The 17,511-nt window shown below is 43.0% G+C and overlaps 1 protein-coding gene across 5 annotated transcripts in view; it reads left to right on the plus strand.

Annotated features, from left to right (window-relative positions):
• JADE1 (jade family PHD finger 1) overlaps window positions 1-17,511 on the plus strand; it is a 70,187-nt gene that overhangs the window by 24,667 nt on the left and 28,009 nt on the right. For 4 of the 5 annotated variants that reach the window (XR_006964242.1, XM_047090651.1, XM_047090647.1 and 1 more), the window contains exons 3-7: window positions 5,167-5,252; window positions 8,253-8,410; window positions 10,342-10,529; window positions 13,102-13,313; window positions 17,269-17,436. Coding sequence is in view for 4 of the 5 variants with exons in the window: in XM_047090651.1 (XP_046946607.1) it covers window positions 5,167-5,252; window positions 8,253-8,410; window positions 10,342-10,529; window positions 13,102-13,313; window positions 17,269-17,436 (812 nt within the window). In the remaining variant the exon portion in view is untranslated. The remainder of the gene's footprint in view (window positions 1-5,166; window positions 5,253-8,252; window positions 8,411-10,341; window positions 10,530-13,101; window positions 13,314-17,268; window positions 17,437-17,511) is intronic. The other variant, XM_047090650.1, reaches the window with a different exon arrangement.

The raw sequence follows: 17,511 nt of genomic DNA on the forward strand, positions 1-17,511 counted from the left end.
GCAATCGTATTAGAGGCTTGTCTTCTATCATGCAATTAAAGCAAAAAGCTAATAAACTACATTAAATTGCTTACTTTGTGGTGGCAGTTTCCATAGCACTGCTTTACTTGCACGGGGCTGTCCCTAGCCTTGAAATAATGCATGGGTGTGTATCTTGGGTCTGTGCACTTTTGTGACACCAGCTGGCCTGCTAGACTTAATACTTGCTGGTCCTAAGTGCCTTACTTTGTTAGGCTGGTTTAACATCCTGAAGACACCAGTGTGGTATTTGGTGTCTAGAAGTAGTGTTTGAGACAGAAGATTGCCATTTAATAGTGATGAGGTTCCTTCACAGTTTGCATTTTGTGGTGGTATGAACCCAGACCACCATTCATTGTAATTTCTGAACCTTTCATGCACTATGCACCCTGGCTTATCACACATGAGTTACCAATGTGGGCAGTGTGTAGTAGATTTACTCTTGAGGTTTTTCCTTATTTTAGATCTAGGGCAAGAAGCATGGCTATTTTTAATTTCAAAGGCGAGTGTTCGAGATACCTGCCTAGTAGGACCAGAAAGCAGGATTCAGAATGCTCTGTGCATGTACAAGATCCATGCTCATGATGCTGTGATCTATGAACCTTTTATAACTTGTATTGTTAAACTCCACAAACTTCTGTTTTAATGGGAGTTTGGGGATACGAAAACAAAACAAGATATTTTCTCTCTATTCTTTTCAGTGTTTAATAAGAATTGTTTTTTTTTTTTAATAGAGAATTGTTCTTAAACTGTGTACATGTGCAGAATTTTTAAATTCACTTAGGTCGACTTTAGGTAATCCTATCTTTGTGGGCAATAAAATAATTTTTTAGACATCGCTGTCAAATTTTTAGAGTTCCCAGCTCCTCTCCTGAAAGTAACAAAATAAAAAAGAATTTTACTTGGTATAGTTTTAGCTGTTTGCCATTAAATGTTACTAACATTCTGAAAATAAAAACAAAATGCAGCACCAACCAAGTGTAATCGTAGTGCATGGTTTTTAAGAACTTAAAATTGGCTAGTGTTTTGCTGTAGCACACGTCACTATCTCCTGTTCCTTGTATTTGAAATACTCTCAATTCTGGTTTAATTTGTTTTGTTTGTTTGTTTTCACCCAACATACTTTCAAAAAAAAGCTTTATAACCTTTTTTTTAACGTTAAAAAAAATGCTTATTTATTTATTTTGAGAGACAGTCACGTGAGCAGGGGAGGGGCAGAGAGAGAGGGAGACAGAATCCCAAGCAGGCTCTGCAGTGACAGCGCAGAGCCTGACTTGCGGCTTGATCTCACAAACGTGAGATCTTGACCTGAGCCAAAATCAAGAGTCAGATGCTTAACTGACTGAGTCACCCAAGCTCCCCCCACTACATAACTTTTTTTTTTTTTTAATTTAAAGGGGATGCAAAAATTATTTTGTTTGGATAATATTCTGGGAGCTTCTTGACCACGTGGGAGATGCCTGGAGAGAGCATGGCTGTAGGGAGAAGTGGTGTGATATTATAAGACTTCAGTCTTTTGCCTGTAGACTTTCTGTGAATGTAGATGTCAGTGCATTCCCATCAGGAAGCAGTGGCCCCACTAAGCTGTCTTTAAATGTATTATTTTCCATGACCTCGTTTTCCTAGAGCACAAAAGCATATCTTTTTTTTTTTCTTTTTTAAAGTGTATCTTCTAATAGGTAAAATGGGTATATTCTTGGTGCTTGTCACCTTCAGTTCTTGAGTTAACAGTGGTGGTGATTCTTACTGAGCATGACTGTTTGTCCTCAGCAACACTATATTTTTTTTCCTCTTAAAATTTTTTTGAGAATCTGCTGTGTGCACAACACCAAGTTAGGTGTGGTGTATGTTGTAAATAGCCATCTGCGTCTTGTCCCTGATGTCTCTTGACACAGTGCTTGAAAGCAAATAAACCAGACAGAGATCACCAGGAACAAATACCGCTGCTGGACATGGAAGGGCCTTTTAGTTCCCTCATCAGATTCTCACCTGGTTCAGCAGGGAAATCTAGGTTTTATGTACAACCACCTGTGTAAAGTAAAATGGAGCATTATCTTTTCCTTTACTGTTACTGGATGATAGAAAATCATCCCTTTTTTTTGTGCATACATTTAAAGTATACACTTTGATACATTTTGAAATGTTTATACCCTTGAAATCATTACACTTAAGATAATCCTTCCCTCTTTTTTCCCTAGTCAACCTCTGATCTACTTTTTGTTTTTACAGATTAGTTTCTGTCTTCCAGAGTTTTATGTAAATGGAATAATGCAGTATGTACTCTTTTTATCTGGATTCTTTCATTCTACATTTATTCCAAAGTTAATTCATGTTACATGTATCAACATCTCATTTTTTTTATTGCTGGGTAATACTCCATTGTATGGATATACCGTAATTTGAATAATAAATTGTATGGATACCACTGTTCACTCATTCAGTTTGTTGGTAGATACTTGGTTGATTACTGGTTTTTGACTTTTATTTATAAACCTCCATTTTGTCAGTTATAATTGAAATTTTACCTTTTCCCTAGTCTTTCCCTTTCTGCAAAGTGCTTGTAATAGATTATGTTTTCTCTTCTTCTTTCATTAGGTAAATTAAAAGGAAGAGAAACAGATTATTTCTGGGTAGACCAGAGTTTCTCTTGGATAATAATACAATCAGATACCCAATTTTGTAGCATCTTTGGGTACATGATTTTGAAAGCAAATGTGGCACAGACTATTTTTTCAAGAATATAGAAACAGCCCTAGAAAAATGTCTAAGTGACTGCCATTACTTGGAGTGTGTTCTTGGCTAGCAAAGCTGTACACTTCCTGGGAACCTTGGAAACTACCTGGGAGGGACTCTGACAGATCCCCTAGAAGAGGCAAGAGTGTCACAAAAACTAAAATTGAGCAAGTTTGCCGTTTCTGCTTTAACTGTGTAAGTATTTGACTGTAAGACTCACTTCCCCTCACTCCATGTTCATTTTTAAAGTGTAGCAGTGGAGTGATTTCTTTTAAAATTTCTAGTTTTCTTATCATTTGTAACCCTTCTCGTAGTAACTCAAAGGAAAGGGCCTATGCCTTTTCTTCCCTGCATCTTTCTCCAACCCCTGAGCATCTTTCTAGAGTTGCTATCACTCTTCCTTGTCTCTTCCAGCCTGTGGGCTGGCCGGAGGGTGGCCTGCAGTACCAGATGGTGAAAAGGGGCTTAACGATGGGAGCCACCTGCCTTTCTCTCCAGGTTCCTCACTTCGCTTCTGCCTTTCCTTTTTCCACTGATGACCAGATTTAGAACTTCTGCAAGTTGGGTTTGCACCCCTGTTTGTGCCCAGAATCTTTCTTTCAGTGTGGGAGTGAAACATTCTTACTCATTGGAGTCTAAAGAGGTATACTTTTTTTTTTTTAAGGAAGAGTTTTTCTAAAATATTTACTGAACAGTATGGTAGGACCACCTGTAGGAAATCTAATTCTGCTAACCTAACAACAGTCAGTTGACCCAGTAGCAGCCTTCAGAACTGGTGATCAGGGGTAGTGCCCACATCTTCCCTGTCAGAGAGGAGTTTGGAAATCTCGTTTAGTTTTGGTCATTGCAAATCTGATGATAGGCTTATGTACAGAATCTATTTCTTGATGTCTCCAAGGTCTTAAGGGTGCTTTGATTCTCTTGTTCCTTGTCTCTGGAATCCATGGAGATAAGAGCTTCCTGTTTGAGTGGCAAGTGGTTTTGCTGGTAGAACGCAACTCCCTCAGGCTCGGGCTTTTATTTGCAGGGTGGGGGGGTTGTTAATTTCTGGGAAACAGTACAGTGTGTGTTCAGGGTAGAGGTGAGTAGGTAGTTAGACACCCACTGCAGGTGGTTGTGAGGGATGTTTGGGAGCTCTGGTGGTGATATGGTACCCACAAACAGGAGGCCACTGCAGTTGACCATAAAACAAGTGACAGGAGGCAGAGGTGGAGGTGGTGAGAAAAGAGGCTGGGATTCTGAGGTATTGGGTAGTTGCATTGAATATAAGTTGGCCATTGATTGGATGTGTCCTGAGTGAGGAGAGTCTAGGATGACTCTTAGGTTTCTGAATTCTAATAGAAATGATAGTGGTATTCATCAAAGTAGAAACACAAGAGGAATAAGAGGTTTGGGCAAAATGTTGAGTCCAGTTTTTGTCGCGCTGAGTTGGCTGATCTAAGGAACCCGGAGCTTTATGTCTTATCTGAAGGTGAACGTGGACCTGGAGCTTGGGACGGAGGTGAGTGTGGGAATGCAAGTCTGACAGTTTCCTGGGCGCACTGGATAAGACTGAGTGAGAGGGCAGGGGTGAGTGCTCCTTGGGGAGAGCACTCGGAACAGGAAGGAGGAACACTAATATTTACGGGATGCATAGGAGACAAAGTGGACACCAGGCAAGAGAATTGCCACCTGGGTGGAGGGAGCATCTGAAGCAGGATGGAGTTGTTGCTATAGAGAGGTCTTCAGGCCTGAGAGGAACTCAGACATGGCGGCAGTTAGGAGACATGGGTGCCCTGGTAGGGTTTCCAGATTTTGTGGCTTGGTGGGGGAGATGCTGGATAACAGACCATTAGTTATTTAGAAATGTGGAAGAAATGCACAGAAAAGAGCCAGTTGGCCTTTTCTTGGGAAAGGGGAGTAGGCAATTTTAAGGTTATTTGGCCATAGCCCCTAGTCTATTGCAGTCTTGGAACTTTCCTGTTCTAGGGCATGCTAAGTTTTTATATTTGTGGAGTCAAGATTTTTTCTTTTTAAGTTTTGGTGGGGTGGCATTAGGATTGAACATAATGATCTTAGCATTTAGAAAAGTTTACTGAAAACTCCAATGTTTCTCAATTTGTATTTACCAACGTGAGACTTTGAACCTCATAAGAAATGCAGGCTTACAGATGAAGGCTCCACATGCATGATGCTCTTAAAAGGCCTTCCCTCCTGTGGGCTGTACCTGGGATACACAGTGAGAACCAGAGTAAGCTTGTTAGGCCTGCTCTGGAAAGTGAGTGGTTTAAGTAAGTACTGGGATTGGAGGAGCATCGAGTCATGGGGGAGGTGCTGAGGTGAGCCTTGCCAAATTTGGTTTAAAAAAACCCCTGTGAACGCACAGTGATTTGTGTGCTCTTAATTGTTCCTTTTTGGATATTTATTTGTCTTTAGGCCTCTCAACTACTTGGTCACAGAATTCCCGATCTCAGCACAGGAGAGGTTCGTGCTCCAGACATGAAGATCGAAAACCTTCAGAGGTATTTCCTGAGTGATGGTGTGATTGTGCATGTCCTACATGTGTGCATGAGAACATGTGATTGGCACACACCTGGTTAGTTGAAATTGATGCCTCTGCAATCATGGGCAAGTTATCTAACTTCTTTGTGCCTCAGTTTCCAAATTTGTAAGATGGGGATAACACAGGTGTTTGCCTCAGAGGATTCTTGTGAGGATTAAGTGGGTTAATACACAGACATTAATACATACTAAGCACTTAAAAGTGCTCAGTAGTAAATGTTAGCTATTACTATTAATTATATTCTTTTTTTCCTTTTCTGTTTCATCTTCGCTGGCTCCCAACAACTTTTCCTCTGGCCAGGAGATCAGCGGGTTCGGCTGCTGCCAGTCACTGCCAGCCTCAAGTTAGTTTTGGCCATGAATTTGTGGCTTATTTGGCAACAACCCATTGTAATTCTGGGAGTTTTGTTTTGGCGATTACGCTTAAGGCTTTTCCCCTTTCTTTTTCAATTTGTTTCTTCTATTTCCCTACTCCCCCACGTTTTGTTATCTGTCTGCCTACCTACCTACCTACCTACCTACCTACCTACCTGTTCTCTATTGTCTCTTTATTTACAATTGCTTCTAGGTGCATTTCTCTGCTGGCCTTTGTTGATTAGGGCCTTCTACCAGTCCTGAGATAGGTTTTCTTTGACAACCTCTGCCAGGCTCTGAGGATTTAAATGATTGAAGAAAGGGCATTTTAGTTTGTCACGGTTTTCAGGTGGGCAGGTTGTGGGGAAGAGAGCCTTTGGTTCAGCCCCTTGTTTTGTGCTGCGTCTTTCACGGGATGACTCCAAAGAGCACCTCATCCTGTAGCTTCAGAGCAGAGGCCTGCATTCCACCAGGTACTTCATTTTCTCTGACTGTAATGGAAGTGTTGGGGGACACTGTGTTGAGCAGTGTAGGAATTTTTAGTTGTGGAATAACATTCTCCATGAGGAAATGTACTTTGTATCCTTTAAAATTGCAGAAAGTCATCCCAGGAGACATTAGATCAAACCTTCATGGGCAGGTGGCCATTTTATTGCCTTGATTATTCCAGGCCTTTGTCATTTTGAACCTGCAGTGCTCCCCTCCTTTTCTGAGGTATTGGAGTGGCTCTGCCTGCCTTTATTTCTTCAATTCTCTGTGCTGCCTCCACAACCACTGTACTGTCACTTGAGGGTAAAAATACAGGGTGACTCGAATAGGGAAGCTGGTACTGGGTGTGCTGAGCACCAGGCAGTGAGATGGGGCTGAGCAGCATGGATGGCACTGGTCTTGTCCCTGACCCCGGTTTTGTTTCTGATTTTTTTTCTAAAGTTCTCTGAGTTCAGCAGTTAGTTCAGACTACTTTATATTTAGGTTAGCACTAACTCTGAACTCTGCCAGAGGCTTGGAAATTCATTTAGGGCATCTCTTTCAGTTTTTGGCGTCCTCCTCTGAGTCTTTTAGTAAAGGAATGGTGGGCCATCCTGTTCTCATCCTGTTGCTTCAGTTTGATTTTTTCCTTCTTTGGCAAACTCCCTTATTTATTACTTGTAAGTTGTAGTTGGAATGTGTGTTTTAACTGACTTGCTTCCTGTGATTTTTGTTTTCAAGGACTTTTCCTCTTTGGGGGTGAGAAGGGCACGGATGATCAAGGTCCTGTGCAGACCAGTGCGTCAGGTGGCTCAGGGCTGTCAGGGAACCTGATCTTAGTTGTGCTTTTGTGGAGGCTGCACAGCCAGGTTCTTCCTTTTTTCTGGAATGTTAGAAACAAGAAATGGCATACTGGTGAAAAGTCGGTGTTGAGAGATGGCAGCCTGGAGAAATGGCCTTTTTATTCAGACACTGCCTCAGACGGTGGTCTGACTATGGTGAAGTTTATTAAAGTGATCACCAGTCTGAAAAGCCACCAGGAAAAACAAATGGACCTATTAGCAGGCATATAATGTGAACTGTGCTTAGCAGCGTAAGAAAGAACTCACTGTCCCAAGAAGAGAGAGTTCAGCATTGTGACTTGTGTAAACAGAGTGTAGCTTACGGATGCAGGCTTGCTTCGTGCCAAATACAACTTTGGGCTGGTGCTGATGCCAGGGTTGGAGCTTCCTTATGTAGCCCTGAGACACCAGTGGACTGAGGATGGAGGACGAGGCCGTGGCTGTGCTCCTGCCGTGTCCATAGTCAGGAGGAGCGGGCATGCCGGTGCCACTTTGCTCCCTCAGTACAGCGATACTTTTGAGTTTTGTGGGTCTGATTTTGGCCAGGTGAAGAGAGAGTATAGTAGCTTGCTTGCTTCTTTCTTTTACTCTCCTTCCCTCCTCTGCTTTCCCCACTAATGTTGCTTCCTTTGTAGAAGTTACATCAGGTAAAGGTGTGTAAACATGTTCTTTACAAGCCCCCTTTCTGACTTGACCCCATTGGTCTGTCCCCAATTCTCTCCCATATTTTTCTAGCCTGTACTTCTGCGTTGGCACCTGCCAACCAGGGCCTGACTCCCCAGCCACCTTGCCATAAGTCCTAGTGTCCTGGGAGGCAGGAGCTGGGTGGCTGCAGTCTGAGTATAGAAGAGGAGGCCCTGGTGGTTCTAGGTTTTGGCTTGAAGTGTTAAGTGGTTAGTGGAGTTTTATTTCTTAAACATCTACCAAAAGAGCACCCTTGAGTGAAATGCCTCCTTCCACAGATTTTTAGGTGTGTGTTTTCAGCAGCAGTCTTTGGAATTGAGAGTTCATGAGATTTCTCAGGGGAGGACAACGAGGTTTCTCTGTTGCTTGTCAGAGACACCTCAGGCTTGTGGAGTTGATGAGGAAGTGAGAGGGTAGTGTGAGCCGTGCTGCCCCCAAGCCTGAGAGGCCAAGGCTGTGGCCCACTGAGGGCTTCCGGTCGTCGGTCAGACTGGGTCTCTGCTGATACAGTGACCTTATTACGCAGCAGCTCCATGGTTACCCTGCAGCTGCCAGCACTCTGAATAAAAATGCAAGTATCAAATGTCAGTGACCCTTTCTCTCTCTTTCCAGGTGTTTAGGACAGACCTGATCACCGCCATGAAGTTGCATGACTCCTATCAGCTGAACCCAGATGAGTACTATGTGTTGGCAGATCCCTGGAGACAGGAGTGGGAGAAAGGAGTCCAGGTGCCCGTGAGCCCTGGGACCATCCCTCAGCCTGTGGCCAGGTAGACGTGCCTCTCCACCTGCCGTTGCTTTTCTGCCCTGACATCCAGGTGCCTGAGAAGAGCAGTGTTTCAGTTAGTGAAATGATGAGGCCTCAAGTGGCAATAGAAATGTGTGGAAACACATTTTAGGTCCATAGAGTAGTGATTTTTGAGGACCATGGGCCTCCAGACTACACATTCCAGCTGTCTTGGGAAGGTGCTGGCTGCACTTTCATGAGAGGAGGGCAGATTCCAAGACATTTTGGGAACTGATTGGGGGAGGGAAAACTTTTATTCCTCCACTTGTCCCTCACCTACCTCCAGATCCTCTTCACTCTGGAGAGGAGTGAGGGCCCGGCTTCTTGGATATTGTGGGGATTGACTGCACCTCTGGAGAGGAGGCCTGCCAGGTCAGGGTTAGGTGGAAGGGGAGCTTAAGGGGAGGGCTGTATTTGATGAATTCTCCTATGCCTGGACTTTGCCCAGTTGTTCTTGCTGGGCTTCCTTTGGATTTGCTTACAAAGTACTTTTCCCCTTAAGGGTGTTGAGGGTCCGGGTCCTTGATGACTTCCCTGTGCATAAAGGACCAGTTTGCTCATTTCTTCTTCGCTGTCTTGCTCAGCTGACTGGAGGTTCCTCACAGGGAGAGAGGATTCAGGGCCTCTGTTCTCAACTAGCACCTGGTTTCTCTGCTGTGTTGTCACTCAGCTGCCTGCCTTGTGAAGTGGACTCATTCACTGTTGCTGATGATCATTGTTTTGGATCTGTGACAAATGTCCACATAAATAGGCAGGCTTAAATGACCAATCAGATGCCCCTGTAGGCTGGACTTCTGGCCTGTGGAGTGGAATGTTAAACTGGGCTCTGCAAGATAAACACTGCATTTGCCTTAGAATCTGCATCTGGGGCACAATCCCGACTGTTTGAGTGCTGGCAGTCCGAATTCAGGAATTCCTCTATGAATCTTTTTTTTTTGGGGGGGCGGAGGGGGGCGTGGATAGAGGAGCCCAGCATCAGAGAAGTATGTGGTACCACAGCTTCTGGAGTTTTTAGTTAAAACCTTGCTCTTAGTTGAGTAGGAGAAATAACAACCTTTGGTTTGCCTGAGTGTCACATAGATAAAATCGCTCTGGTAATTGTAAGGTTGATGAAAATACTTTGGATACTCCTTGGACAGCTTGTTGATGCTGACACAAACTGCTGATGTGGTGGGCGTGTGGGGCTCTGATGCTGGGCCTTTGTCTTTAGGAAGAGAAGACCCTTCATTCCATGTTGGGGGTGATTGGGTCTTGTGTCATTTCTTTTGAGTGGGGTATGGTGGAAAGCTCTTCTTTGGGTGTTAACAGGTTGGGGGAGGTTGGCAGTTATAAGGAGATCCTGAGTGTATGTTGGGAGAGTCCCCCACTTGGCTAGGCCTCTTAGATTCTTAGACTGATTAGTAATGGACAAGGGCTAGTTTTATTTTTAAGATTAGAGGTGATGGGTTTGTCCCCTTGGCTCTGCGGTGTTCTGCCATGCATTGTCCTGCCTGAACCTAGTGCTGGGCCTTCAGCAGGGTGGTCAGGCCTGATTGGTGGAAAGTGATTTTATCCTAAACTCTCGCAAGTTAGGTTGGTGTTGAGGTGTTGCCAGCAGAGCAACTGCTGTCCTAGATGAAGGCTCAGGGCATGTGGGATCCTGGGAAGCCAGTTGGAAAAAGCTGGTAAAGCTGGTTTTGAGGACTTTTTAGTGTTTTTTCACTTGTATCTTTTTCCATTTTGGGGGCTTAAATGATACTTCTACTTAGTTTTATTAACAGTGATGTTAATTAGCAGTGACGTTTTAAGCCAATTTGTCTGGTGAGAACCTGGGGTTTAGGGCGTTGGAAGTGGAAGCAAGCTTTGGGCCTTGTGATGAATTCCTTTCATGTGGCAGGAAGGGTAACGTGGCTGCCTTGTTTTCTTGTTAACTAGGGTCGTATCTGAAGAGAAATCCCTCATGTTCATCAGGCCCAAGAAATACATTGTCTCACCGGGCTCCGAGCCTCCAGAGTTGGGCTATGTTGATATCCGGACGCTGGCTGACAGTGTGTGTCGTTACGACCTCAACGACATGGATGCTGCATGGCTGGAACTGACCAATGAGGAATTTAAGGAGATGGGTGAGAGACCATGGGTTGTATTGTTTTATTAATGAATGATGAATAGAGAAGAATTTTAGACATCTGGGTGAGTAGTAGAAGCTCATATCCTGGTGAAGGCAGCTTTATCATAGCTTTAGTCTCAGAATCGTGGGCTCTTTTTTGGAGATCAGCTTGTCTGGCTATGGCACATGTCTGTGGGCGGCTGGTAGACAGAGTGGTGGGATTGATGAGGGATGTTGTCCGTGGGTGTGGAGGCAGGATTCCCCATCTCTGCCCTGATCCACCCCCTCACTTATTTACCTCAAGGGAACTGAAGCCCAGAGAAATGAAGTGACTTCCCCAAGATGACAGGAGGGTCTGGTCTACAGTTTCCTGCTGTGTTCCCCGCCCCCTCCCACCGCAATGTCATTCAGATCCTTTCCTCAGCTCTGGCCTATTGTTTCTCATATTAAACTCCACTCTAGCCAGGCTCACTGTTTTCTAACACACCTCTTGTGTTTCTCACTTCCGTGATTCTCCTCGAGTCCTCCAAACCTGGAGTGCTTTTCCCTTTCCCTGTTCACCTCTGTCTGGGCTCTCCTTCCGTGAAGCCCCCGCCTTAGTTGAGCACTTTGCCCATTATGGTTTATTTTCTATAAATTGATCTTTTTGTGTGTGTGTGTACAGCTTGGAGCTTCTGTACCTCATATGCTGGCACGTCCCAGTGTCAAGACCAGGATGGCACATGGGTTTCATCTCACATGCCACCTCTGATTGCCAAGGGCTTCCTGAAGTGTCGTGATGAGCAGGACCACTGAGGTCAAGTCTGGGCTCTGTGTGAGAGACTGCAAGGATTAATTGGAACTTGTGCTGTGGGACCTGGGTGGGAGAGAGGTGTTTGGTGGCTGTCTGGCACACAGTAGATATTTACAGAGTATTCGATGGTAGATTTGAAAGCCCTGAGGGACAAAGACTGTTTTTGTGTTGTATCAGTCAGTCGCTGAACCTAGCACAGGGCCTGGCACATACCAGTTGTTTTGCTGCCATGCTGCTCACCAGGCTGTGGCATGGGAGCAGTGGTGCAGACTGAGCTGGGAAAGTTGTTTGACAGAGTATATCACCATCTCCAAAGGTCCTTGCTTTTAGGTTTCAGTAGCCAGGGTATTAGCAAGCCAGGAGGCTCTTTTACACAGTCTGTTCATAAGTGTTCAGAGCTCCCTTGGACAGAATACCATTCAGTTCCAGCTTCAAAGATTATAAAGTTGTGGTTTGTAGTAGCTGTGTAAAGACCAGTGTAATGCACTTGACTGGCGAGGTGTCCTGTCTTAAGGCAGAGGGGTACAGCCAGAGACCCTGGCGGCTTTGGAGGTGGTTTAAGTAATGAGCCTGGCCTAACTCATCAGATTGAATGGTAGTGTGGAATACTTCCGGCAAGGCAGATTATGTATGTGGTTGTAACGTAAATTGAACATATGCTTAAAGATGTTTGTTTTATTTTTATTGTTCTTTGTAATGGTAAGAAATAATTATGGAGCATAGGATTGTATTTTCAAAGCCACTGGTAGTTTCAAAACTGGTAGGAGGAATTGAGATATGAGTGCTCTGGCCATGCAGGCAAGTAACTTATCAGTAATTAGGGTATGAGGTGATAGCTGGGTGCTAGGTGACTTTTTTGAATGTGCTTAGAGCTTATCACAGTGTTAGCTCTAATGTGTTCTTCAGATTTTTAAAAACTTAAAGTGTTAATTTGATGGTTTTATATTTATCAAGAGTGCATAAAAGTTACTGGCTCTAATAACATTTCTGTTTTTTCTTGCCACTTACATGTTCTTTTAGAGTATTTTTAGTCTAACCTGTTTTTTCTTTCTGCATGAGTATTTTCATTGTAGGAAGTTTGGAATGATCTCCACAAGTGAGATAAGACTTATTTTCTTCCACCACTCCTATAACCATGATAACCACTTGAAATTTATTTTTGGTCATTCTTGCATAAGAATGCATTTTATTTGATTCACAATGAGCTGTTTCCTTTGCTTCAGACATTCCTTGTGTTTCTGTCTTTCATGTGTCTGATTAACTATGCATCTCAACTTTGTAAATTCAGAGAGTGAGGAGGGATAAACCAGTTAAAAACATTTGTGTGCTCACAGTGAAATCTGTTCTCAGAGCAACATTTTAAGTAGCAAGAAAGAATGTTTTTCAGAAAATACCCGAACTCTTATATATGGTCATGGTTTTGAAGTCCCTTCCATGTTACTTGTGGTTTATAATGTTGTAATGAAATGATAATCTAACAATATACGTATTTAATATCCTTAAACCCTTTTGGGATTTATCTTTTGCTTTTCTTCTTACAACACTACATTTTCAGCACCTGTCCATAGGTAACAAACTGTTGCATGGAAGGTTGTGTCTGCCTTTTAATTTGAAGATCCTTCCTTGAACAGTCTGAGAGGCCTTCTTCAATAGAAAATGGGACACTCAGGATGGATTTAGTTATAAGACGATGTATTATAAATATAAATATATTAATACTGTCATTAGTACTGTCTTACTGTAATGTTTATTAATATAGATGTATTAAAATGTTCTTGTGGCATTTTTCCTTCAGGAATGCCTGAGTTAGATGAATACACCATGGAGAGGGTCCTGGAGGAATTTGAACAGCGATGCTATGACAATATGAATCATGCCATAGAGACCGAAGAAGGCCTGGGGATTGAATATGATGAAGATGTTGTCTGTGATGTCTGCCAGTCACCTGATGGTGAGGACGGCAATGAGATGGTGTTCTGTGACAAATGCAACATCTGTGTGCACCAGGTATGTGGGCAGCAAGGCCCAGAAAGGAGCCACCTGGGATGTGAGCTCATCTGCCACCAGGGAGGCCAGAGGTCTTCCACCACATAGGGTCTATTTTCCTGCTGTCCTTAGTGAGTTAAAGAAGTGTGCCCTATGGACGATGTCTCTTTTTTCTAATTGGTTCTTACAATGTTTGAAGTATTTCCTGTTACTTTTTTTTTTTTTTTTTACAACTGGAAGAATACGATCCTTTATGGAAATCCTCCTTCCCTCATCTGTTTTTATTTCTATCCATAGAAGTGAGGTTTACTTAAAAAGAATATATGAGCCCCCCCTGCCCTGGCTTTCACACCTGAGTTTAGATATTAACACTGTGGGGGGTGGAGAGCAATTCCTAAAAGGTGGTTAGTTTGCTATTATTAGTTTGTTAGGCTGCCATAACAAAATACCACAGGACTGGGTGGCTTAAAACAACAGACATTTATTTACGATTTTGCAATTCTGAAGGTGGGAAGTCTGAATTAAGGTATGTTGACAGGGCCATGTTCCCTCAAACTTGTAGGGGAATCCTTCCTTGCCTCTGCCTGGCTTCTGGTGGTTTGCTAACACCTATTTTTTGGTTTACAGCTGCATAGTTCTGGTCTCTGCCTTTGTTGCCACATGGTGTCCTCCTTGTGTGTCTGTCTTCACACATAGCCATCTTCTAAGAACACCAGCCCTGATGGATTAGGGGCTCACCTCTGACCTCATCTTAACAGATGACATCTGTTAGGACCCTGTTTCCAAATAGGTCACATTCTGAGGGACTGGGTTTAGGACTTCAACATATCTGTTTGGCACACAGTTCAACCCATAACACTTGGTAACGTGTCGTAGTATGTAAACTGTGATATTGAAGAACAACAAAGAGGTCCCTTTTCTTAAACTTTTTTTCCTGTCCTTCCTGATGCCAGTTGGCATCTGGTCATTGCTTGCCACCATCCACAGAAAGGTAAATCCTTTGGCTTCAGTAAGGATAGGCACTGGGTGATTTTAAAAGCTTGTGACAGCTGACGCTCTTCTCTCTTATTTATTACTTAATGCAATAATGAACTAATTTAGATTTCTGTGGGGACACATGTTCATATATACTCTTAGGATTTAAAGGGTTGTCTGTCATCTATTGATGTTAAGATTTAAAACAAACCTAAAAGCAAGACTCGTGTACAGTAGGTCCTTGGGTGACCTCAGAAAGAAGAATCCAATTTGTTCTGTGAAATTCTTCTTCATCATTTTGTTTATAATAGGTCTTCCTCGTGGGCTTCCTCTCTGCCTGGAGATGTCACTACTGGTGGCCTCTTGTCAGCTCATCCTGACAGGGAGACGTGAGGCCACAGTCTCTGCTTTAGTTGTGTTACAAGTCACCTTGTAGCTCTAGGTTTTCAGATTATCTGGGAAATTTCCTTGAGATGGCAGAATTCTTGCAGTGGTTTTATTGTGTCAAGATGATTGTGACTACGGATGATGCCTTTTTGTTGCTGGTGTTATTTACCTGGATGATGTTTCAGTACTTTTCATACCATTTTACTTATTTTTTTTTTCCTGAGAATTTTGTTTGAAAATAAGGGTTCTGTTTGAAAACTAGTTGAACGCCCTGTTGTATAAATGAATTCACTGATGTCAGATGGGTTGTCCAGGATCCCACTATGGTTTAGTGATAGAGTTGGGACTGGGACTCAGGACTCCAGACCCCCCACACCTGTGCCCAGTCCTCTGTTCCTTACGTCATGTCTCTTTTCCTTAACATCTACTTCACCTTCCTTTTGACGTTTTCTTCCAGACTTCTTTTTAAGGCATACTGTACATAATCTTTTAATTTAGCTTAGATTTGATTTTCCAGAAAAAAAAAAAATCTCATTTCAAATGTGACTTTCTCTAGAATGCCTGATACAGACTTTTTTCTTTTTTTTCTTTTTTTCTTTTTTTTTTTTTTAGTATTTGAAACCTTAATAGTATCTTTTAGTTCTATTAAAAATTTTTTTTCCAGTAAGTCTGTGTTGACAGTGGCTTACTCATGGCACCGGCTTAGTGCTCTTAAGCTCCAATCTTGGTGTTACTTAACTTTGCTCCTCATGCTTGTGGTTTCCTTTCTGCGTCCTGGATATTCACATTGCATAGTGGCTGTGTTTTTCCTGTCTGGAGGATCGGAGCTATGTTACCGTGACTCTCGGCTTTCTGACTTCTGGGTCATTTAAGGATAAAGTTCTGAACAATCTGGTATATTTAAAGGTTCTGAATGTGCTCCTGGTACCATCCTGGTTTTGTGTCTTCACTTATTTAACATTTACCTTTTCTTTTGAACCATCTTTTAAAAATTTTTTTTTTTCAACGTTTTTTATTTATTTTTGGGACAGAGAAGAGACAGAGCATGAACGGGGGAGGGGCAGAGAGAGAGGGAGACACAGAATCGGAAACAGGCTCCAGGCTCCGAGCCATCAGCCCAGAGCCTGACGCGGGGCTCGAACTCACGGACCGCGAGATCGTGACCTGGCTGAAGTCGGACGCTTAACCGACTGCGCCACCCAGGCGCCTTTTGAACCATCTTAATGACTTTAGTTGTAAAATCCTTGATTTCAGCAGTTCAGGCTATCTTGTTCAATTTTGTCATTTTGTGCAATGCAGGCTTTATTTTAAATATCAGCTAGAGGTACCTGGGTGGCTCATTTGGTTAAGTGTCTGACTCTTGATCTCAGCTCAGGTCATGAACTCTTGGTTTGTGGGATCGAGCCTTGTATCAGGCTCCATGTTGGCAGCGTGGAGACTGCTTAGGATTCTCACTCTTTGCCTCTCCCCCACTCGTGCTCTCCCTTTCTCTCCCTCAAATACATAAAACTAAAAAAAAAAAAAATAGATATCAGGTAAAGAGACCAAATTATCTCTGTCTTCAGTGTCTCATTTTTCTGTGCCTGTTGTGTTCACTTGGGAGAGTGATAGAGTCTAGTGAGTAGAGTTTGCTGAGCTGTGAGAATGTGGATGTTCCTTAGTTCATTTTTCTTTCTTTTTTTTTTTTTTTTTTTTAAGTTTATTTATTTGAGAGAGAGCATGGAAGTGGGGAAGGGCAGAGAGAGAGAGACAGGGAATCCCAAGCAGGCTTTGCACTGTCAGTGCAGAGCCACATACAGGGCTTAATCTCAGGAACCATGAGATCATGACCTGAGCCGAAACCAACAAGAGTTGGTTGCCACATTATCTCTTTTCCTTAACATCTACTTCATCTTCCTTTTGACATGTTCTTCCAGACTTCTCTTTAAGGCATACCGTACTTAATCTTTTAATTTAGCTTAGACTTGATTTTGCAGTAAAAATAAAATAAAAATAAAAATCTCTTCAAATGGGACTTTCTCTAGAATGCCTGATACAGACTTTTTTTTTTTTAAGTACTTGAAACCTTAATAGTATCTTTTAGTTCTATTAAAATTTTTTTTTCCAGTAGTCTGTATTGACAGTGGCCACCCAGCCCCCCACCCCCATTCTTATTTCTGAGGCTATCTCATTGAACACCTTTCAGAGACTCAACTGCTTTGTGCATTTTCCCCTCACTTTGTATCCCACCCACATCAGCAAATCAGAGGAGGAATAGCTTCCTATCAGTTAGCCTTGTGAAGTGTTTCAAGAATTTGCTGCCCATTATTTAAAAATTTGGTGTGTGTAGATAGGTGCCTCTAGCCACACAGCAAAGCAGAATTTCTATAAACTTTTTTGTCCTCCAGGTGTTTTCAGGACTGTCCCCTGGTAAATGAGTATGTGTTGTCCCAGATACCTCCTGGCTGCTGCTGTCAGGCTGCCTGGCATTTTTGCTGAAGGGAGAGGGTCTCCAGCTAGGTGGACCTGGGAGTACTTCTGTTAAAATCATCCTAGGTGTTTTTAAATTAATAGGTATATGGGGAAAAGTAAATCTACCTTCTTTCTCTGTTTTCCTTGGGGAATGGCTTCACAGGCCTGTTATGGAATCCTCAAGGTCCCAGAGGGTAGTTGGCTATGCCGGACATGTGCCCTAGGGGTTCAGCCAAAGTGTTTGCTGTGTCCCAAGAAAGGCGGAGCTATGAAGCCTACCCGCAGTGGCACCAAATGGGTCCATGTCAGCTGTGCTCTGTGGATCCCTGAGGTAGGTGTGGTTCTTACTAGTAGCTTAGCTCAGGAGGTACTGGTTTTTAGCTGGGCACGGGAGTGGGGAACTGTT

This window comes from Lynx rufus, unplaced genomic scaffold, assembly GCF_022079265.1.
Source record: "Lynx rufus isolate CCGP_SWC_20201006 ecotype Redwood Valley unplaced genomic scaffold, mLynRuf1.p SCAF_3, whole genome shotgun sequence".
Classification (NCBI taxonomy): domain Eukaryota; kingdom Metazoa; phylum Chordata; class Mammalia; order Carnivora; family Felidae; genus Lynx; species Lynx rufus.